Source organism: Lepidochelys kempii, chromosome 7 (assembly GCF_965140285.1).
Source record: "Lepidochelys kempii isolate rLepKem1 chromosome 7, rLepKem1.hap1, whole genome shotgun sequence".
NCBI classification, from domain to species: domain Eukaryota; kingdom Metazoa; phylum Chordata; order Testudines; family Cheloniidae; genus Lepidochelys; species Lepidochelys kempii.
The window spans coordinates 19,859,011-19,880,556 of NC_136386.1; the positions used below are offsets into that span (position 1 = coordinate 19,859,011).

Sequence of the window (21,546 nt, forward strand, 5' to 3'; positions counted from 1 at the left end):
ACAAAAGCCTTGAGCAGCAGGGTGCTCAAGGCTGAGGTGGATGAAAGTAAGGTTAAGCATTAGCGGCACCAAGAAATTGCACTGAAATTAATGGTGCTCCGCACCTTGAAGATCTGGTAAGCCTCAAGCCCCTGCCTTACTCTCAAAAGTAGGGAATTTTTAAAAAAGAAGGCAGAGTGTGAGTGGAGCACAGAGGCATCTGAGGAGACTGGGGTTTAGGATCCCCCACTCATGCTGACAGTGCCAGACACTTAGTTATTTGCACCCCTCTTGGACTTCTAGCTGCTAGGTAGGGGCAATGTGGTGTCCATGCAGCTGCATTCTCAGTGCTGCAGCCTAAAGGTGCCCTGGTCTCTCTGTCATGGGCTTCACTTTTTATCACATTTCTGCAAGAGGTTGTGTGGCCCATTGGCTTAGCCACCAACCTTGGGTGGGGGAGACCTGGGTTCTAGTCCTAAATCTGGTACTAGCCTGCAGAGTAAATGGAGTATGTTGCTGTGCCTCAGTTTCTCCTTTTGTAAAGCAGGGATTATGAAGTTGATCTCTCTTGTAAAGTGCTTTAAGATCTGCTGATGAAAGGTCCTGTATGAGAGCTGGGTATTATAGGCACAATGTTCCACATTTGCGCTGGGCAGAATCACAGCCTTATGTGAACAAAATGGCTATTCTACCTAATTTCATCTTTCCTGCTGTTACATAAATCTCTACGGGCATTTTTTTTAACTGGGTAGGATTTGGGGCTAAAGTTTATAACGCAGACATGCAAAATGAAGCTGAATTTTATTATAGAAGACAGAATGGAAAGGAAACCCTGACCTCCACACTTTCTTCATTGCTTTGTACTCAGGGTCATATTCGCGTCTCCTGTTGACTTCTAACTGCTGTCTCAGGTGCATTGAGAACTTTACAGAGGGAGTCAAAAGAAGTGCCAGGCATTTTAGAGCAGGAAGTGAGCAGCAGTCATCTTGTTAAAACTGCCCATAGCCCTCCAGAAGCCCTGACAACAGTAACATTTCTAGCATAAATTGGGTTGATGGGAACTTTTATGAAACTGCTTATGAATCCACAGCATCAACCAGCTTTCAGACTTGCCTTTGTCCTTGTTTTCTCTGAAGAACAATTCCCCACCCCTCCGAGGCCTAACAATACAAGGCAGAGGCACAATTTCTGCCCATCTCTGAGTATGGAAGGATGCTTTTTCCATGCAGACTGCTCTCCATGCTGAGCAGCTGGAAATCCTGTGTTAATGCCATCACCTTCTAACTCCCAATGGCATTTCAAACAACTTTAAAGTAAACAGAAGGAAAGATGTGACTCATCTCTGATCTGACCATATCTATTGTCAGGGGTTTAAATAGGAGGCTGTGTGTGGTCTGATGGTCAGCGTAAAGCTCTGGGAACCTGAGTTCTAATTTGCAATGGGTGAACCTCAAAGTTTGGTTCAGATGAACCCCAAGAAGTTCAGCAGCTGATCTAAATCTTCTGAGGTCTCCTTCTTGCACTGCTTTGCGTCCTCTCTCTCCACTGACTCCAAATGGAAATCTGTCTTTCTCCACCCCTCTCTGGACCTAACCCCAAACCCTGCTTCCCTTCCTTGAAGTACAAAGCTACAATCTCTGTTTACAGAGCTTTTTTCCATTTCCAGACCCCCAATAGGCCCAACTTTGGTGATCTTTGCATCCTAAGGTCCTAACGGGTTTGCAAGGTCCAGGCTGGTTTTCCTGTCCATATTTTGTATGTTTTGGGGTTCCAAACTAGCAAAATAGCAAGGGTCACATATGAATGGCACAAGAGTGTCTTCATTAGGAATCACCCTTGCATCTATCAGGTATTTATAGCACTCCTATCAGCTTAGTATCTGAGCACCTCACAAACGCTAATGAACTTGTCCATTCCCACCATCTCAATGGAGGTTTTACAGAAGGGAAACTGAGGCACAGAGAGATCTCCTGACTTGTCTAAGGTCACATAGGAAGTTCGATGTAGAGGGAGGAACTGAACACAGATCCTTTGAGTCCCAACTATAAGACTATCCCCATCACACCTGACATAAGTCTGTCTAGGATACTGGTCTTCTATTACCCTAGCATCTGGGCACCTTCTGAACTATAATTTATTTAGGTTTCAGAGTAGCAGCCGTGTTAGTCTGTATTCGCAAAAAGAAAAGGAGGACTTGTGGCACCTTAGAGACTAACCAATTTATTAGAGCATAAGCTTTCGTGAGCTGTAGCTCACGAAAGCTTATGCTCTAATAAATTGGTTAGTCTCTAAGGTGCCACAAGTCCTCCTTTTCTTTTTGTATAATTTATTTAGACTGTCAATACCCCTGAGAGCTATGGAAACATTATCTGCATTTTACAGCTAGGAAGTGCAGCACAGAGAGACTAAGAAACTTGCCTAAGGTCACAGAGGGAGCCAGTAGTATGGCAGGGATTAAACCAAAGTCTCCTAACTCCTAGAGTAGCACCCGGCCCTTCTAACTATCCTTCCTTTCACCAAATTGATCCTTGCATGATCTGCATTGTACATGACCAGCCCTTGTGCTCTTGTCAGTATGGAGCATCCTGCTCCAAGACATCCCAGAAGGGAATGTGAGCACTGGCCCTGGAGAAGTCTTAATGCAGCACAGAATGGGGGAGATTTGAGCACAATCATCATCCCAAGATCAGCACCAGGACAGCGTGGCTGACCCACTGAGGAGCTGGACAGTCACCCCAAAAATGCCTACTAAGAATATCTTCCTGGGAGCTGGAAAACAGTAAGTGTTGGAGGTGGTGGTTTCTCTGCTGGACAAATGTAAAATGGCCCATTGGACTATCCACAGCACGGTGCTATAGGTGCAGCATGCTATAAAAATCACAGAAAGAAAGAATGCAGGAAAAGCTCAATATATATTTTTAAAAACAGCATAGAGAAACCTAAAATGCCTTGTTTCTCCCTTGCTTAACCTTCTGCAGAACCTGACATGAGCTACTTTGATTTAAGGGCTGGAACTTCCTTAGGGCATCCCAGCTCCATTCCTCTCCGAGGCAACCCAATCCACTCCCTAATTAACATAGTCCCTACCCATGGGCGGGGCTTACCCTGTAAAAAAACATCCTCCATCTTGGGAAGCTCTCTCTCTCACTTCAAGGACACACAGTAGCTAGCTTCATGGTAGAGCAGGTGACTAGAGGCAGAGAAATAGGCTTAGTTTATGCTTATTTATAGGTAGACTGTCCTACTGGTAACACTGCTCCTAAGAAAGGAGGGAGGACTATATGGGACTCTTTTCTCCCAAAATGTCTGCTTAATTTCTCTGTTCACATTTTAAATGGTGGTGAAGGGAGGAGATGGGGTGAGCATGAGCTGAGGGTGCATCATGTGTCCAGCCCCTGCCCTAAAATCAGAAAAGAATACACATAGGAAAATAAGGAAGGCAGAAACCAACCAAATCTTCTTTAAGCTCTAGCTGGGCTCCCTATTTCCTTATGTAACTTTAGCAAGTCACTTGGCTCCCTTGTGCTTCAGCCTGACCAGCTGGAAAACCTGAGACCACCCTGGAAACCAGCTGCTCTATCAGAGCTGACTCTTCCTGGGGAAGTGACTCATCCAAAAACAAATCCCAAGCTCTATTTCTCTCTCTTTGCTGGAAGGTTAGCCCTGGGCTCCTGAGTGTGTAGCAGGCCCAGCTCTTTGTGCTGGGACTTCTCCGTATGTAGCTCTGATATTACCCCTCTCATTTGCCATTCCTGCCCTCTTTGCTCTCACCAGAGTTGTGAACCATAGCAATAAAAAAGGCAGGTGGTTTCCTTTAAGATCAGAGCTTCTGCTCTTCCATTATCTGCCCAGTCCAGGCTCGGGCAGTTTGCACCTTCAGTGACAGAGATCATGTTCCAGCCATACTCGATCTCCACTAGTCCAGGGAATAGAAGCCCCAAGTGACGCTCCAGCTCCGTTCCCCTGTGTAGTGATAGGAGTAGTATTTATTTGTATTGCTCTAGCACCTAGGACCCCAGTCATGGACCCAGGACCACACTGTGCTAGGTGCTGTATGACTACAGAACAAATAGCCTAAAGAGCTACCAATCTAAGTATGAGGCGGGAAACGGCAGCATGTTGCACAGCTGCACCCTTCTTTGTTGAGTCAGGACTGATCCCTCGAGTCACCTGTGGCTGATGGGACTTTCTCCTTCTGCTAATCACATACAAGCCGCCTTCACATGCTAGACTATTGCATTACCTGCTTAGTCCTTCCTCTAATTTACTGAGGAGCCTACCCTGACTTGACCCTCTGTGGTCAGCAATACATTACCAACTAGTGATCATTTCTGTTGGGCCAAATCCTGCCCCTCCTCCATAGTCCCAGAGAGCCCTTGCTCAGGGAAACTGTTGCAGAAAGCTGGCGACAGGAGCCAGGCTGGCCTTGGGTAGTCCACACCCTTTGTGCACCACAGAGCACTGTTCCCTGGAGAATTCTTGCACTGCACCGCACCGGGGTGCAGTGGGGGTAAGGGTGACTGGTCCCAGTGCACAGCTATATAGATCCACTAGCTAGTCTCCCCTTGGTGAGGGATCATCTGGCAGTAGTGGTGGCTGGACATCAATGGTGCTGTCATAGAGGGGAAAGGCTTTTTTCCCTTCCACCCCCATGAAACAGCCCAGACACGAGGCTTGGTGCTGGGATCCAGGATTTTGACCTTAAAATTAATTTGTGCACTACATCCAAGACAATAGCAGTATCTGGCAAAAGCATACCTAAGAGGAGGCACGGTGGTCTAGTAGATAGGTTATGTTCCCTTGTTCTATGGCTCAGGGCTTCATTCTCCAGGGCTACCAATCCTGCACCTGTCACCAGCACTAATTCCATTTTAAAATACAGAGGCTGGGGTTCAAGTCCCAGCTGGGCCATGGACTGGCTGTATGTGGCCTTGGGCAGATCACTGCTCCTCTCTTTCTCCTCCTGTCCCCTGTCTATCTTGTCTGTTTATGCTGTCAATTCTTTAGGGCAGCGACTCTATGTTTGCACCTTGTAATAAGAAAAGAAAGACCGTATGGATATGGGATATTCATGCACAGGGCAACCGTTAGGAGAACCCAAGATATGCTCACTTAATGCTAACAGATAGCCTCCGCTCCTGTAACTGAACCATGGGTGAAAAATCCCCCCTAAACCTATTTGATTAACATCTTTACCCTGTATGCGCAAGGAAGGATCCGCATGATTAATCTTTTAAAACAACAAATCTGTGGTTGCAAGCCATTCCATTTTCCCCATGATACAATCTCAGTTATTAACAATTGCCTCTGTAGTAGAGACCTTTTGCCTTCCTCTCCACATTCACCTTTAATAACAACTTGCTTAGAACCATCGCCTCTGAAGTTAGTGACCTCTAGGGCTACATAGTGCAGCCAGATGGAATATCTGCTGCTTTGCAGTGTGTAACCACTCTGCTTCCCCACCCAATAGTTTAGGCCAGCTTTTACAAACCCATCCACCTGCTACTACAAATCCAATCAGTTAAAACAAATGCAGCAGAGGAGGAGGTGGCCCAAGCATAAGCGGGTTGGCCAGAAAGCCCAGGAGTGGACTGGAGGGAAGTTCTATCTTCTTAAAATGTTATTGAAAGACAAAAATGTTTAAAGACTAAAACGCAGTTATATTTTTAAAGCAAAAATGTGCTTTTGTCTATAATCAGAAGAGAGCGCCTCTTTCTGAAGAAACACGGAGAGATTCTGATCTCTGTGATGCTGATGTAAACTCCACTGAAATCAATGTTGTCTGAGTGGATTTATACTAAGATCAGAATTTTTCCCCATAGTATTTAAATAGGAGGGATCTTTAACCTACAAATCATAAAGAGGAGCTTTCCAACATTTCCAAACTACACTCCATGGAAACCTTTTCCAGTTCTGTTATATTCTTTTGGAAGAAGTTCAGCTGAACTGTGTCTGTTCACAAAAGCAGTAAAACAGACCTCACGCCTGTAAACAGCTCTTGTCCCTTTTTCTAGGGAAGAAAGCTGTTTATGGGCCACTGTTGGAGCTACATTTACTTGCCCAACAGCCTGAATGTACAAGCAGTAGGCTGCCAAATAGACAACATTTCAGATGCCAGTAATGAGGAAAGAGCATGCATACTATAGATGTGGTGCATGTATCCAAAAGCTTTAGACTGTCATGCTTGGGGATTAAATCTGTGTTAAGGGGTTTTGATCTATCTTAAAAGTTAAATGAATTTGTTTCAAATGTGTTGCTAATGAAAAAAGAAAGAGAAGAAAGTGACAAAATTACAGCTGTAAATCTGCTTTATTAGATTAATTAAAAAAAAAAATCCAGTGACCCTGCGTCTAGCTCCACTTTACTTGCTTTACGCAAGTGGCCTACTCTTTGCTGGATTTCAACAGCCCTATAGTAACAAACCAAAGCTCGGTGCTGCATATTCAAAGGGGCATGTGTACTGGTATACACTGAAGGTTTCCTCTTGCGGGACCCTCCTGCTCTGATCACCAGGCAAAATTCTCATCCGTACTTGGATTTTACTGACGCTCCAGTTAGGCAATGTACTTGTCTAACTTTTAGTATATGACTAGTCCAAGTTGACAGTTCACTCCACATCAGCCCCTCTTATTCTCTTCTGCCCTCCTCCCCTCCCCTCCTTTCCCTTCCCTTCCCTTTTAGCTGAAATCTTCATAAGTAACCCATCCAAACCCACAACCCTGTGGAGTTAACATGACATTTGCTGCTACCACATTGTTCACTGTGCTTGTGAGTTCTACCTTTCCCCCCAGCCTGTGTCTGTCTTGTCTATTTATGTTATAAGCTCTTTGGGGGCAGGGACTGTCGACTATGGTTGTACATAACACAAGAACTAGGGGGCATCAAATGAAACTAATAGACTGCAGATTTCAAACAAACAAAAGGAAGTATTTTTTCCACACAACACACAGTCAACCTTGCCAAAGGATGTTATGAAGGCCAAGACTATAACAGGATTAAAAAAAGAACTAGAGAAATTCATGGAGGATAGGTCCATCAATGGCCATTAGCCAGGATGGACAGGGATGGTATCCCTAGCCTCTGTTTGCCAGAAGCTGGGAATGGGCGACAGGGGGTGGATCACTTGGTGATTACCTGTTCTGTTCATTCCCTCTGGGACTCCTGGTATTGATCACTGTCGGCAGACAGAATACTGGGCTAGATGGACCTTTGGTCTAACCCAGTATGGCCATTCATATGTTCTTATGTACAGTGCCTTGCTCAATGGAGCCTCATTTTTGGCTGGCCCTGAGGCACTGCCGTAATAAATGTGATTAATGATAATTGCAGAGAGTAGAGCTGAATTGGAGGCCTGGCTATATATCAGATAAAGAGCTGATAGTAAAAGTGTGAATAAAAGCATTGAGATGCCCATTCCAGTTACTTTCATGGCTGCCTCCCAGAGTCCGCCACATCTATCCCTCATCTCTCTAGTTGCAGGCATGGCACATTTTTGGCCTGGCAGCCTCAACAGTGTCCCTTTGAAACGTTTTCTAAAAACATTCTGTTTACAAGCTAGCTGGTGTGTTACCTACATTAACATATGGTGCACCTCTCTGCTATATCAACAATAGTGATTCACTGGATTTATTATTAGGCAAATGATCTATAAAATTCCAGTATGTTTCTTGCTCCACTTGAATACACAAACACTGATCATCCTTTCCTTGGTTTGGCTGTTTCAAAATGTAGATCGCTCACACTGGAACATCCATGGCATGTATTATCTCTCTACCTGCACTTTAGCCTTAGCATACTGCACTTGGACATCGTACTCAGTCTCCGAAGTGAGAGTGATTTTTATCTTATATAACATATGTGCTGGCAATTTCAAGGAACAACACAGAGAGCTGAGGATACAGCTTCCCGATTACTGGTCAGAACTAGGTTTTGAATGCTGAATGCTTGGGTGAAATTCACCACTGTGGCTTTGATTAATCTCCCCTATTTTAAATGCATTTTAAGGTACACAGGCTGTTAACCAGGCCCTCTTCAATGGAGTGAATTTCACCTTCTAAGTATATTTTTGTGTGACTTTTCTTTAAGCCTTTTTAGTGTTCCTTTCAAAAGGGAAAGGGGAAAAAGGTGATAGGATGGTTTGGGGCCTCACCAATGAGATCTGGAGTCTATCACCCCTAGCTCGTGGGTTTGAATCTTCCCCCAGACAGCAGTGACTAACCATTTGTTTGTACCATTTGATAGCTCTTTGGTGACCTATGTGAAATGGAGATGATGGTTTCAGTCCACTTCCTAGCGGCAAGTGTCTGTACCACAAAGCCACCATCACTAGTGGCACTAGTTGGTTAGACCCTCTGTTGGTAGATTCATCATGAAGACAGAGGAATAAACATATTCTGGAGATTAAAGTACTCTCTCACCCCATTGTTGATCCCTATTCCTATCCTCGTGGAGTGGGGCATATGTGCCTTTCCACTGCCCATTGTGTCCTATGTCTCTTGCTAGAGGACTTAACTCTGCAGGGCTATCAGTCCTGTACCTGTCACCGCCACTAAATCCACTTTATAATTTAAAAAAAAAAAAAGCGTGTGTGTGTCGGGGGAATCTCCCATGGAAGTGAACAAGTGTTGAGGAAATTAAAAACGACATGTTCTTTTTAGCTGTTAAAACCAATTGTTCCAATGTAACTTAGATCTGGGTTTTTTTAATGTAATTTAAGTGCTGGGTAGACCTTAACAGCACTATCTAGCGTGGAACTCTGGAATCTGGCACTTTATACATTTTAGATTTTTGGATCTACTTGAGCTGACAGAGCCCTTGTATCTGTACTTATTGTGGCACAAATACAGCATGTATGTGCAGTCAGTATTTGTGGGGAAAATCCATGTGAAATTTCTTTCCCAGGCGGTGACTGCACATGGGTTGTGGGTGCTTGGCAACGTTAAATATCGTATCCAGTTTAAATGTTTCAGATTTTAGCTCAGCCATGTTGCTCGCTGATCACTGAGCGAATGCCCAGTCTGGATCAGGCAAATCAAAGGCCAAATCCCACTTGCCTTATTCATGTAAACCATCCTGTGGCCCCATCTTTCTCCTAAAGATCTGTAGATAGATTTGCTCCCAGGCTCAAACTCTGTGGGCTCCCGACACCATGTATGTGAGAGGGATGCATATGTTCACTGAGAGAAGAATAGGAACAGGAAGACTTGTGGCACCTTAGAGACTAACAAAGTTATTTGAGCAGAAGCTTTCGTGAGCTACAGCTCACGTGCCACTAGCTGAGCAAATGGATGCCCAGATTGTCCACTTCCATAAAGACATCTGTGGAAAGGAAACCTGGACTTTATTCCAAACTGTCCCATCAGAGGATTGGTGCTTGACCTTCTAAACCCTCATATATTGTGAGACCTACTGGGAAATGCCATGGGCCTTGGACCATCTGCACAGAGGCACAGGGTCTCCACATCACTCCTCGGACCACTTAGCACCACAACATCAGGACTCCCATCCCATATAGTCCCTGCTGCTGGCTACCCTGAGTCCTCTGACTATGGCTCACTGTGTGCAGAATGGATCACCATTGTGGATGGGAACCCTGTGGACTTTTGGGTGGACAATGCCCAGGAGGGACAGGAGTGTCTTCCCAGCTCATCCCCTCCCAGGAAGTCTGAACTCCCAGGTGAGAGCACACTGTGTGGGGCTGCTGCTATCTTCCTTTTGCTTCCCTCTAACTTTTTGAGCAGAGAAACAGAAAGGACTATTTGGGCCTAGCAAATTTCTTGGAGCCAAATGATAAACCAAGGTAACAGGAAGGTTATGATAGAAATGCAGTTCTGGCAGATGCTTAACTGCATCATTTTCCTGCCATCACTCTAAAAACTGTGGAAAAGGCGCCCTTCTATTTCTCCTGAAGTTTTGTGACCAGAGACAGCCTATGAAACAAGTGTTTGCTGCGCCTGTTTCCCTTCCCCAAAATAACAGCTTCTTTTTGACCATTATCACGCCACATGGTGTAGGCGGACTAAGGGTTCTGGGGAGGGCAAATGAAATGGTTCTTTGGGATACACCCCAAATGTAATTAATTCGTTTTCCTTAACAGGCCCTATCTTCCGCTAGTTGTAAATAGGCATAGCTCTATTAGCATCAGTGATCTAGCCCAAAATGTGTGTGTAGGTGGCAAGGGGATGCTTAGGCCAGAGCAGCTTCCTACTGCAGATGTGGAGCCCAGCTGTTTGTTCCTTTCAATGCTAGCAGTCGTTTTACATCCATTTACATTTTCAGGGCCATCTCTGCAAAAGAAAAGGGATAGACTCTTCCTTTCTAAACAATTAAGTGAAAGCTGAAATTTACATTTCTTGGCTGCCCAAATCAGGAAGGGTTCATGGTTAAGGAGTTTTGAGGGGCCTAAAGACTGGTTCCACATACGGCTAACTCTTTTCCCCACAGCGCAGCCTGCTAATGACCATCTTTATTGTTGCATTTCTGAATCGGATTTTAATTATGCATACCACATAGCTAAATTTGGGGGATCTACAGTAACTGCCCATCAGGGGACAATATTGCAAACACTAGCCTAGCAATGGTAATTGTAAGATAAGATGTATTTCTAGCAGACTTGCATTATTGAGCTCTTTCTAGAAATTTGATTGCATTTAATTAAAAATTATTGGTTTAAATCTACTCCATATGGCTTTTCTTTTACGTATGAAAATTAAAAAGTGAATCTTCTCATCTGTCAGTTTCAATGCCCCCCACCCAATCACAAGCATTCAGAACGTGGTGGTTTCTGGATCATTATAATTCTATATCCTTTTCAAATTCTGTTCATTGAAACTTTAATGAAGATTTGCACTGGTTCATTCATCAACTATGTAGCCTTTCACCAATATACAGACAGATGCTAGCTACCAACACTAGGTGAATATAGTGAGGTGCCATATGTGTTACATATGTGCTGTTTCAAAGCAGTCAGGGTCTCAGATGAGTAAAAAAAGCATCATAATAAAAGTAGGCCAGGAATTTTAAGTTAATATCATCATGAGGCTTTCTGTGGCAGGGTTACTTCTCCTATGATTCCATACTCTAAAGTTAGGGCCCTTGAAGTCCGTTTTAAGAAGCACCATTTTAACAATAAATATACTAACTATATATATGTGTGTGTGTGTGTGTGTATATGTATATATATATATATATATATAGTTAGTACACACACACACACACACTATGTACAATTACCCTATTTTGAGATTAGACTATTCAGTTACATAATGCGCTGGATTAGAACAGAACTATATTGTTTATCCATTTTGATAATCCATTTTGTGCATGGTCTTTTTCTGTTTTGTACAGCATTGAATACATGAATGAAGCTCAATAAAAACTTGTTAGTAACATGCACATCTCTGCTCCCCAAACAGCCTTCTGCCAAGAAAGGGGTTATTTAGGAATGCCCAATTTTCATTTTTCCCTTAGCAGCAGAAACAGCATACACAACAAACAACCTGAAATACCATGTTCAAACCTTGACCTCGAGACTTCCTTGAACCAGTTCTGATTGGCTTTTCCCCATATGTCTAAGTCATAACAATTTACATAGTTCAATATTTTTACCTTAAAGAACAACCCAAAATGGGTGGTATGTCTCTGATACAAACAAATGGCCCAGTTTCAAAGCAAATGTGAGTTTTCTCAATGGAAACAGAGCTGCTGAAAGGAAAATGACAGTGGACCATTAGTGAGATCTGACTAATGTGAGCTTCCCCAAGCAATTAATATTTTGATTTCCTGCCCTATGCAAAATGCATAGGAGGAGGATATTTGAAAACACACATTTCATGAAAAAGTGAAACATGAGTGTGAAACAGCTCAGGTGGGAAAGAACAAAAGATGCATTTAAAATGTGGCTGGAAGACTTTAATTCATGTAACTTACCCCAGATTTTTCATTCAGGTGCCTTTCCTTTGTTTCCCTGTTACCTGTTCTAACTGGAAGCAGTGGGCTAAATTCCCTTCTCCTTTACACTAATCTCACCCCATTGGCTTCAAGCTATGATATGATTATAAAATGAAATAGGGAGGTTATAGTGGCATATCAAGGAGAAGACAAACGGTCCCAAATAGAGTTGCACCAGAACAAATAGTTAAAGCGAAGCTGAAAAATCACAAAATGCAACACATGCAGTTTCAGAAAAAACATTTATGTAATTCATTCAGAAGTCAGAAGCTGCCAAAACTCCATAATGAAAGATTTTTAAGCAATTTAATAAATTAATAGACTGTTCAGATTAGGTCCTGGTTTGCTTGGCATTTTTGGGTCCATATTTAATTGCTGTACTTTGAAGGATAAATTAAGTACACAATGTTGCATATGGAAATTGGCAAGAATGATGAAATGAAAGCCGAGATTCCAGGACCCAGTAAGATAGTTTGTATCTGTAATAAATTCCATTCAAACAAGAATTCAGAAATATTGCTCATAAAAAAAATAGGTCCACCAGAGTAAAATGATTATTTTTAAATGCACTTTGTTTGACTTATGTCCTCTACCCAGATATGATCATCCAATTCCACTGGGTTTGTTAGTATGTGTTTACAAAAAGAGTTTCAATACATCTTAATTTAGTCTCTTTTCACTGATAATGGTTTATCTTGTATTCTTCCAAACTCTTTCTTGAAAGCATTGCCTGAACAAGGAGAATAAGCCAAGCAAAACGGAGGATCTGCCTATGACACCTAACAGAGGAAGTCTTGATTGGTCAAGGCTAGCAGGTCTTACATAATAATTTACTACAGTACCTTTCTGTTTCCTGGTCTGTGGTTTGCTGCTTGTTCTCAAAGGTTGTGAAGCTGCTCATATCCACATAGCCGTCATTCTCATTAGCAGCAGACAATGCCCTACTGGGATCTTCAAAAAATTCTGTAAAAGTTCCTGCTCTAGTTGGTCTTCGAGGCGGAATTTGTATATTTTCATAATCAGAGCTCACAGCTGGAATGTTCTCATAGTCAGAAGTATCAGCATTAGGGAACGAAATAGACCTAGGTTTAGTTAAGGGAAGTGGCATGAAAGGAGGTCTGGATCGATCCTCAAAGGACTCCACTCTTGACACACTCCTGCTAAAGGTTTTGGGTGTCCCTTTTCTTTTACCATCCTTGTAGAAAAGAACAGTAGAGGGAGACTCAGAAGCTCGCAGCTTCCCAGGATGGGACTTTAGCTGAGGTGAACTACTCAAGCTCCTTCTGTCCAGTTCCATAATCCTAGAAGGCCCGTGATAGCTAGACTCTGAAGAGGACCTTGAAGAGGAAACATTAACATCCACATGGACCTTATTTTCTGTCTTCTTCTTGAATTTTAGGGTGAGGAACCTCTTAAAAGATGATTTCTTTTTCTTAGTGTACTTATCAGGAGATTCATTCTCTATTAAAAGTGAGGGGGAACTTTTAGTGATTGGCTTTTTGGTGATACAGGCTAGTTCAAAAGGAGGTGGTATATCAACAACTGAGGATGGGGTGGACACACCACTTGATGAAAGGTGATTCCTCTGCGAAAAGCTACCTGAAGAACCAATTACACAGGGCAAAGAGAGGTTGTCTTCTGTCCTCTTTATTCTATTGTCATCCAATGTAGAGCCATCGGTTTCTCTGTAAACAGAGACTGGCATATCTCTCCCTTCTACCGAGTAAGACCGTGGGTATAAAATAAAGCGTCTTGATGTGGCTGGTAAGGCCCTATTGATTTCCATTGGTTTTCCTTCCAATGGCACTAAGTTATTGGTTAAATATTCAGTCATAGAATCATCATTTGAGGACTGTACATCCGTTTCTGGTCCAGTTTCTTCTGGAACAGTTTCTGGCACATAGCCAGGCACTTTCCCAGAGAGTGACCTTGTTCTAGTGACCATACTTTTTCGATCAATGGATAGCAGGTTGTTTTCAGTGTCTACAATTAGTTCTTCTCTTATGCTGTAATCACATGGAATATCTTCTAATTCAGTCTGCACCACTTCTCTAACATGAGGGATTGCATTCTCTGAGGGCATCACATAAGGATCATCTAGAGAATCACTGGTTGTTTCTCCTTCCTCATGTACAACAACTGCTTCAGGGACTTCTAAATACTCACTAGACTCATGTTCACTAGCACAGTCTGCTTTAAATTTACTGTGATCACATCTAGCTAATTCTTCCGCTGTATGGTATTTATCCTCAATTGATGCTTGTTCGGATGGATTTGGGGAGCTTTCTTCAAAGCTACTATGACGGACCTTGTTGCCTTCAAACACTTGTTCATCTGATTCAGATTCTCCCAAGACACATTCATTGTCACCACAATCTTCAACAAACACATTTGGTTTAGATTCCACTTCCAGCTCTGGCTCACTAACAGTTTGAGGGCTAGAGAGCTGGCTATCATTACTCAAAGTCCTTTCCAGTTGCAAATTCTCATCTAAGTTTTCTTGGGGTGAGTCAATGACCTCTTCATTGCATTCACTCTCAAAAGGAACAATTTGACAACTATCATCTATATTTTCTGCCTTCACCACTTCTTCCTCTTTTTCAGAGTCTTCTCTAGGCTCACATGTTGTCTCTGATGTTTCCTCCTCACTCTTCATCTCAATGGTTTGGTACCCATCATCTATATAGTCTTCCCTTTCCACATTTGTTTCTTTGTCGCTATCTGGACCTACTTCCTCTTCTTCAGCTGCAGCTTCATTGATGGAACCTCCCAAATCCTCTTCTGCATCAGGTTCATTTTCTTTCAGTCCTAACCCAATGTCTGTTTCTTCTTCATCAACATCATCGGCATTTGCACAATCATAATTTACTAATTCCGTTTCTGTACTCAATACAAACTCTGCATTATCATCCAGGTCACCATTATTTGCTGGACTCACTTCCGTGTCATCATTTGATAGCTCATCTTCTAAAGTTTGGGGCAGTTCATCATTCTCTTCTGGTGTTGGCTCATCATCTACAGGTAAATGTGTTAGAATAATGTCTTCACAGATATTGCCCGTCAAGTCCTCATCTCCATTCAAAATCTTACAGTTTTCCAGGTTATACTCATTATTGTCCTTTACCAGATCGAGGTTATTAAACGTTTCCTCAGCCTCACCTTTGAAATAGTTTTTCGGATCATCTACACAGTCCATTTCTTCATCCATATTCTTAGAAGCAACATCTTCTACTTCAGGGGCTCCTGAAGACACTTGACTAAGTGCTTCAGACCTGTCACAGTCTCTCATTTCTGTTGATCCATCTGACTCCAGTTCCACATGTTCCACAGCATCTGAACAGTCATTGTCCTTGGCTTCAGTTATTTCTGGATTACAGATCTCCTCTTCATCAGCTATGCTGTGATCCTCTACCTCCCCTGCTGCTTCTGGAGTTTCTAAGACCTCATTCTCTGGTGATGACTCTAAACACTGGTCATGTGCATGTTCAAAGTCATCACAGTCTTTATCAGTCAGCTGAGCTTCAGGAACTACGATGTATTCATCACCAGCCTCAGATTCTAAGCACTCAATGTTGCATTGATTTACTTCATACAGCTCTCCATCAGGACATATCAGTTTTCCATTTGTGAATTTATTTAAGTTATTGTTGGTATAAACACTGGATCTGCCCTCGGTGTCAGCTGAGAGTTTTGGCTTGGGAGCAATGGGTGGTTTTGGACCCCTAGACATAGAGTTTGGATTATGAAGAATATCAGGCCTTGACAATGAAGAAGGAAATTTGGAGACAGCCACGGAAGAAAGATGACTGATAATCTTTGGTTTTGGTGCTAGTGGTGGTTTTGTGAAGTCTGGAAAAGAAACAACAAAAAAGCCATATTAGCAGTTTGCCATCCTGGTTTCAACAAATATCTATTCACTGGTTTAATAGAAATATAGTGGCAGTGAAGCCACCAGAGAATCCACTGCAATTTGTTTATAGTAATTTTGACTAGAATTGTAGTGCAGCTGGGCCATAGAGGAGAATGGTGGCAGGAAGCACTGAACTACAACTCCCATGAAGCACTGTGGCCACTTAGGCGGACACAGCTTAATATCAGACTGAGCCAAACAGAAACCTATCAATACAGGAATGTCAAAATTTTTCATTTCAATCAGAAATGTTGAAACAATGTTTCAATATTCCCAAAATGAAATTTTGGGGTTTTGACCAAATGTTTTCAGTTTTTTATGTTCAGATTTTCAATTAAAAATCAAAAGTTTCAGTGGAAAGAAGACACTTAGAAATCTTTATTGGAACACCCAGTTCCATCATAAAACAGTCTTTCAACAGAAAAATTTTGACCAGTTCTAGTTTTAATCCATAAAAATGCAGTGCAAGCAATTTGTAGCAATGTTTTAATCTGTATTGTAGACTGCAAAACAAATCCAACACTCAGTTTGTTCTGCCAGCAATTTAAATGGTTAATTCAGACTTGTAAAACTGACATGAATGTTTACCAGCCCAAAGCACAAAATCTATTCTCCCACTTTTACTATGGTGACTGATAATGAAAAACTCAATGATATGTTACTTGCTGGTCAACTAATTTATTCACCCAGGGCGAAAAGAATTTCTGAAGGCTTGGTTAAGTCTTTACATTAATTATGTAGCTGAGCTACAACACACTGAATGAAATCCTTGTACCCTAAAATGAGGAGAGGTAATTGGTGTCAACTTAAGTTCAGTTTTCAAAATGTATAACTTCTTCAGTTGCTTCACTGTTCAGAAGACACAACAACAACGTAAACGACAATCCCACTTGGCAAGCAATTCTCTTTTATTTAGAGTACATTTTGGTACTCCTAAAAGTTGAACATGGATGGCCCTGGAAACTGAAAGCCATGTTTTAGCTGAAGAAGAGCATAGGAGACTGCAAGCTTTTTCCACACCACCAACATTGACTCCATTATGTCAACCTGGGCTTTCCTGGCCACCCACCTATAGGGTGAGGTGGTATTTAATTATCCCTGTACATTCAGCCCTCAGGTGGTACACTGCCAACAAGAGAGCCATTTAATGCCAATTTGTGGTGAGTTTTGTGATGTAGAGACTCATCCACTACAAACTAGACAGACCCTCAGTTCAGGTCATGCAGGCCACAGAATAGCCATCAGATGACCTGGGCAAGGCATGAAGCAGTGAGGTTGAGATGAAAGGCTCAATATCTCATCACCATTCATATGAGCTGTCCAATCACCTTTCTCAAACAATTTAATTTACTAGTTCCTTATCTGGAGGGAAAATTTGTCCAGTACTAAGGTCCTATTGGTACTTTAAAAGCCCATTGTTAGGCTGTATTCATCCCAGCATATACACATGTATCCCTGGTGACAGAAAGTTGGTTAGTCTCTAAGGTGCCACAAGTAATCCTTTTCTTTATTCAGAGAGGGGTTGGAGCAGTTCAGGGTGTCTGCAACCTCCAGTCTCTTTTTGGGTGGGGCCTGAATTTGTGTATCAGAGCCCCCAGATGGGTGCCATTGACCATGCCAGGGTTCATGGCCAGTGTAACTAGCAGCTGCACTGATTCCTTTTCCTAGCACCAGAGCTTAAAGCTGCCGTCCCTTGTGGAACTGCCCAGCAAGTTAGCAATGTACTGCAGTTTCGTAACACCCTGCACCTCAAGCATTTCATGGACACTTGCAACATTTTGTGACAAAAGAAGTTTTACCAAATGCAATCTTTTGGTGATGATTTTTAGAATGTTAAAAGCATTATTTTGAAACACCTTAATCAGAGCCAAGAAAACCATCCTGATTAAAATTATCTTTCTATTGGGATTCCCACCAAACCCAAAGATATTCAGAAGCAAAACTGCAGGGCTGCAATATTAAAATTGTCAAATATTATCCTGCAATATTTTGGATTCACCAAGACTTTTTCTATATTAGTGTTAATGGCCTATGTAGGCTACAAAGCATTAGGTCTCTTTGATACAATTTGTGGCAAGCTATGTGATTTTTCTGGAAGTTTTCTACAGTATCACTCATACTGCAGTCTTCTGAGGTGAAATTTCAGTTTCTTGCACTCTCTAGGTCTGCATTTAACTATGCTGGTCATCTAGATAAGCACCAGAATAAAGTGACTCAAGGATGGTGGTTCAAGTCTGTTAATGAACAGCAGATATATCATTAATGCCAGTATGTGGACATGTCAGGAACACAAGCCAGAGACTTACAGATGGAGTGAGCTGTAGCTCACGAAAGCTTATGCTCTAATTAATTTGTTAGTCTCTAAGGTGCCACAAGTACTCTTTTTCTTTTTACAGATGCCCTGTTCATCCCTGGAACAGGTTTAGCATGGAGAGCATTAGTGAAAGTTGCTATATAGTCCTGGCAAGATGCCTCATTTCTGTAATGGAGGAGCCACCTCAGTGAGGGAGAGGGTAGGAGAGCATCTGTTCCCATTCACACTGCTCCCCTGTGACAGCAAATAAGGTGGTCAATATGTGCCAGGTGTGGTGACGGTCATCATCCCCGTGATGTAGACATACCTGCCCTCTGCTACTGGACTTGAGACCCCAACCTGGGCCACTGAATAGCCAACAGATGGTGACAACTTTATCTCACAACCATCCTGGCCTGGATTTGACCCAACAGCCTGGAACGGAAAGGCTCCTTATACCATAGCCTCCCTGGTACCTCATTTTCAATCAAAAGTTGTATGATTTACTAACTCAGAATACACTGATAACTCCATTCAACAAAATAATGTTTTGCTCACAAGTAAGATTTTATATGGCACTGCTCCCCAATGTCTGCAACCAAGTTTCTGTTTTTTAAAATAAATAAATGAAAATGCTGAGACACATGCATAAGTAAATATTGTTATTGGCTAAAAGGTATATTTGGCTTATTGGATTTTCAGAGACATGACTGGAGGGTTTTTCTGAAATTCCTACCCTTGATGCAATTGCTTCTAATATGCGGGTTGATGCTGTAGATTTGCATTCTTTGTTTTACTCAGAAAACAATCTTCACAGAATCATAAAGCCACATCTTGAAGCCAGTGGGATTTAAGAACTGAGTTAAAACTGAGCAAAGGATTTCAGAATATGCCTCATAGAAATTAAAATTAGAATAAATTTGTTCATTAGGTCATCCATCCCAATCTCACAGAAGCCAATGAAAAATTATTACAGTACATTATCTAATGATGTGTCCTATCTAGTTTCCTATTTCCCAAGGAGGAAACCCTGTTCAAACAAAACTGCTGCTGCTGAAGGTCATCAGACACACATCTCCTGATCAGGAAGATAGAGGAGAAATCCTATCTAGAAGTCATGTGTACAGCAGCAGGGTCTAGACTGCCAATAGTTCTGGCTACTTTAAGATGAACTGGGTGGATGTTACAGGAGTGCTCTATAACTGTATATAGGTAAATAGTTAATAGATAAGGTGCCACTAGATGGCACTCAGGAATATGTAGCATAGATCCTGAATCTTGTAGGACTAATCAAACTTGTACAATGCAAATAGCTTCTTCTGGCAGCTCTTTACATTGGCTTTTAATTGGGGAAAATGCAAATGTAAGGGGCAAGGTCTCTGATGGTTGAGTAAAAGGAAGATGAGGAACCCCTGCATTCTGCATGGGCAACTACTGGAGGTCATTCAACACATTCAACTTGCTTCAGTTGAGCAAGTTGCAAAGGCACTCACCACTAAAACCACGCACGATAAGGGAGGAAGAGTACAGTTACTGGATGCTAAGAAGGAAAGAAAGAAAGTCTAATCTCACTTAACTATCAACGTTGGGCATTTCATGTACTTTTAACATGCCACAAAGTGCAGCTAAATGTATAACAATGCTCTGATAATATATATGTTAGCTCTAGAAATATCACATGTAGCAAAGGTAAAATGACAATATGAGCACATCCTTATCAGATAATTTACTGTAGTATTTGTAGCTTCCAGTGTCCAATCTCTATGAAGATTCCTTAAGACCAAATCAGACAGTTCTGAGGACAAAGGGAGCTGGGCTTCTGTTATTTCCATCTTTGTCTTCAGTATCTGCATCAGAGATGCTCCTCTGCTTAGTAGTCAGAGTATAGCATCCTGCTGGTGCTTACCTCTTCAAGCTCCAGAAATGAATTAAATCAACATGTTCTGCAACTGGCAAGTGGTATCTTTAAATGAGTCTGTAAAAATAAATATCCACTGACTGGATTATTTCAGCTAAATGGTGATCACTTTGTTCACTTTAGGAATCTGCGACATGAGTGATTCCATTAATACTTCCAGAGAACTTTTTCTTTCCACAAATCAAATGGTCTCTGGAAAATACCAGCATGTTGAAGGTCCATCAGCAGACAGAGGAAATCACTGTTCATCTTGATTGCTCCTCCATCATTAGCTGGGCTGGGGACTTGGGTGCAGAGTGAGAGATGACAGCTCAAAAAACAAGAGAGAGACAACTTCTCTGCCTCTCAACTGTTCCTGAGACCTTTCTTCTGGTCCTCTACCTCCTTAGTTTTCATTTGAGATGTCTGCAGCTCAAAAGGTAGCAGTCAACTGTGTGCCCAGTTGTTCTGAAGGAGCTAGACATTCCAGGCCAAGTACAAAGCACACACATTGAAGGAGATATCTTTCCTCAGTGGATTTGAAGAGAAATACCAATGTATGGGGGAATGGAGGGAAATAAGAGAGGCTTAAAGCAGGTGTGCAGTAAGAAGAGAAAGCTATATAATCTCACAGTTTCCAATACAGTTGTTTTCTTCCTCTCCACACCATCTTCTGCTGCTACTAATCAGGTTGTAGGGCTAATAATGTCTTAAATTTTATATACAGCTGTTCATTCCAAAGCACTTTACAAATTTTTTGGAATGAAATAACAAAGCAACCATTCCATGCATCGTTTCTGCACAGGAAGTAACGAATACTGTATCCAGCTGAAAATGAAGTGGGACAGAATGTATTTGAATCTGGCCAGGGAACCAGGATTTTTCTATCTATCCATCTCCTGCATTTTTAAAAAATGCATTTCTAGAAGTACATACATAGGTCCCAAATTTTCTCCAACTCTATGTGCATCATTTTATGTAAAGTATTTAAGGAGTATTTAGTTATTCTCAAATAATTTTCATATACACAAACTTCAATTGTTTAAAAAATTGTGTGGATTTAGTGATTACCAGAACAGCCCTTCAGTGGTATGACTGGTACAGTCTGTATGTAGCCTTGTTCACAGTAGCTTGCTGGTATGAATTAGCGATCAGTGGCCTAATTTTCCCACTGTGCCAGCCTTTGTTCACTTCAGGATGCTTCCTCTTTCTGTTATAACTGCTCACCATGTTGCTCTTGCCCTTCACAGAGCTTGTGAAATTGTTTGTTTACTTCTTTTTTATATACAAATGTTTATTTTTCTTTTCTTTTCTTTTTTAAATCATGAAATAAAAGCAAATCTGTCCCAGCACAATGGATCCCTATGAGCCTTTGATGATCAGGGCAATTTCACTTTGGGTATGTTTGCTTCTGCTTCCGTTGGACTTAAGAAGATTCTAACATAACTTATTAAAGGGCAAAAATAACACCACCCCATAAGAAATGTGCTTGTTTATAAATAATAAATATGGCATGTT

The 21,546-nt window shown here is 41.9% G+C and overlaps 1 protein-coding gene across 4 annotated transcripts in view; it reads right to left on the reverse strand.

Moving 5' to 3' along the window:
- FGD5 (FYVE, RhoGEF and PH domain containing 5) overlaps nucleotides 1–21,546 on the reverse strand; it is a 153,751-nt gene that overhangs the window by 122,811 nt on the left and 9,394 nt on the right. For all 4 annotated transcript variants that reach the window (XM_073351272.2, XM_073351271.2, XM_073351274.1 and 1 more), the window contains exon 2: nucleotides 12,771–15,777. In XM_073351272.2, coding sequence (XP_073207373.1) covers nucleotides 12,771–15,777 — 3,007 coding nt within the window. The remainder of the gene's footprint in view (nucleotides 1–12,770; nucleotides 15,778–21,546) is intronic.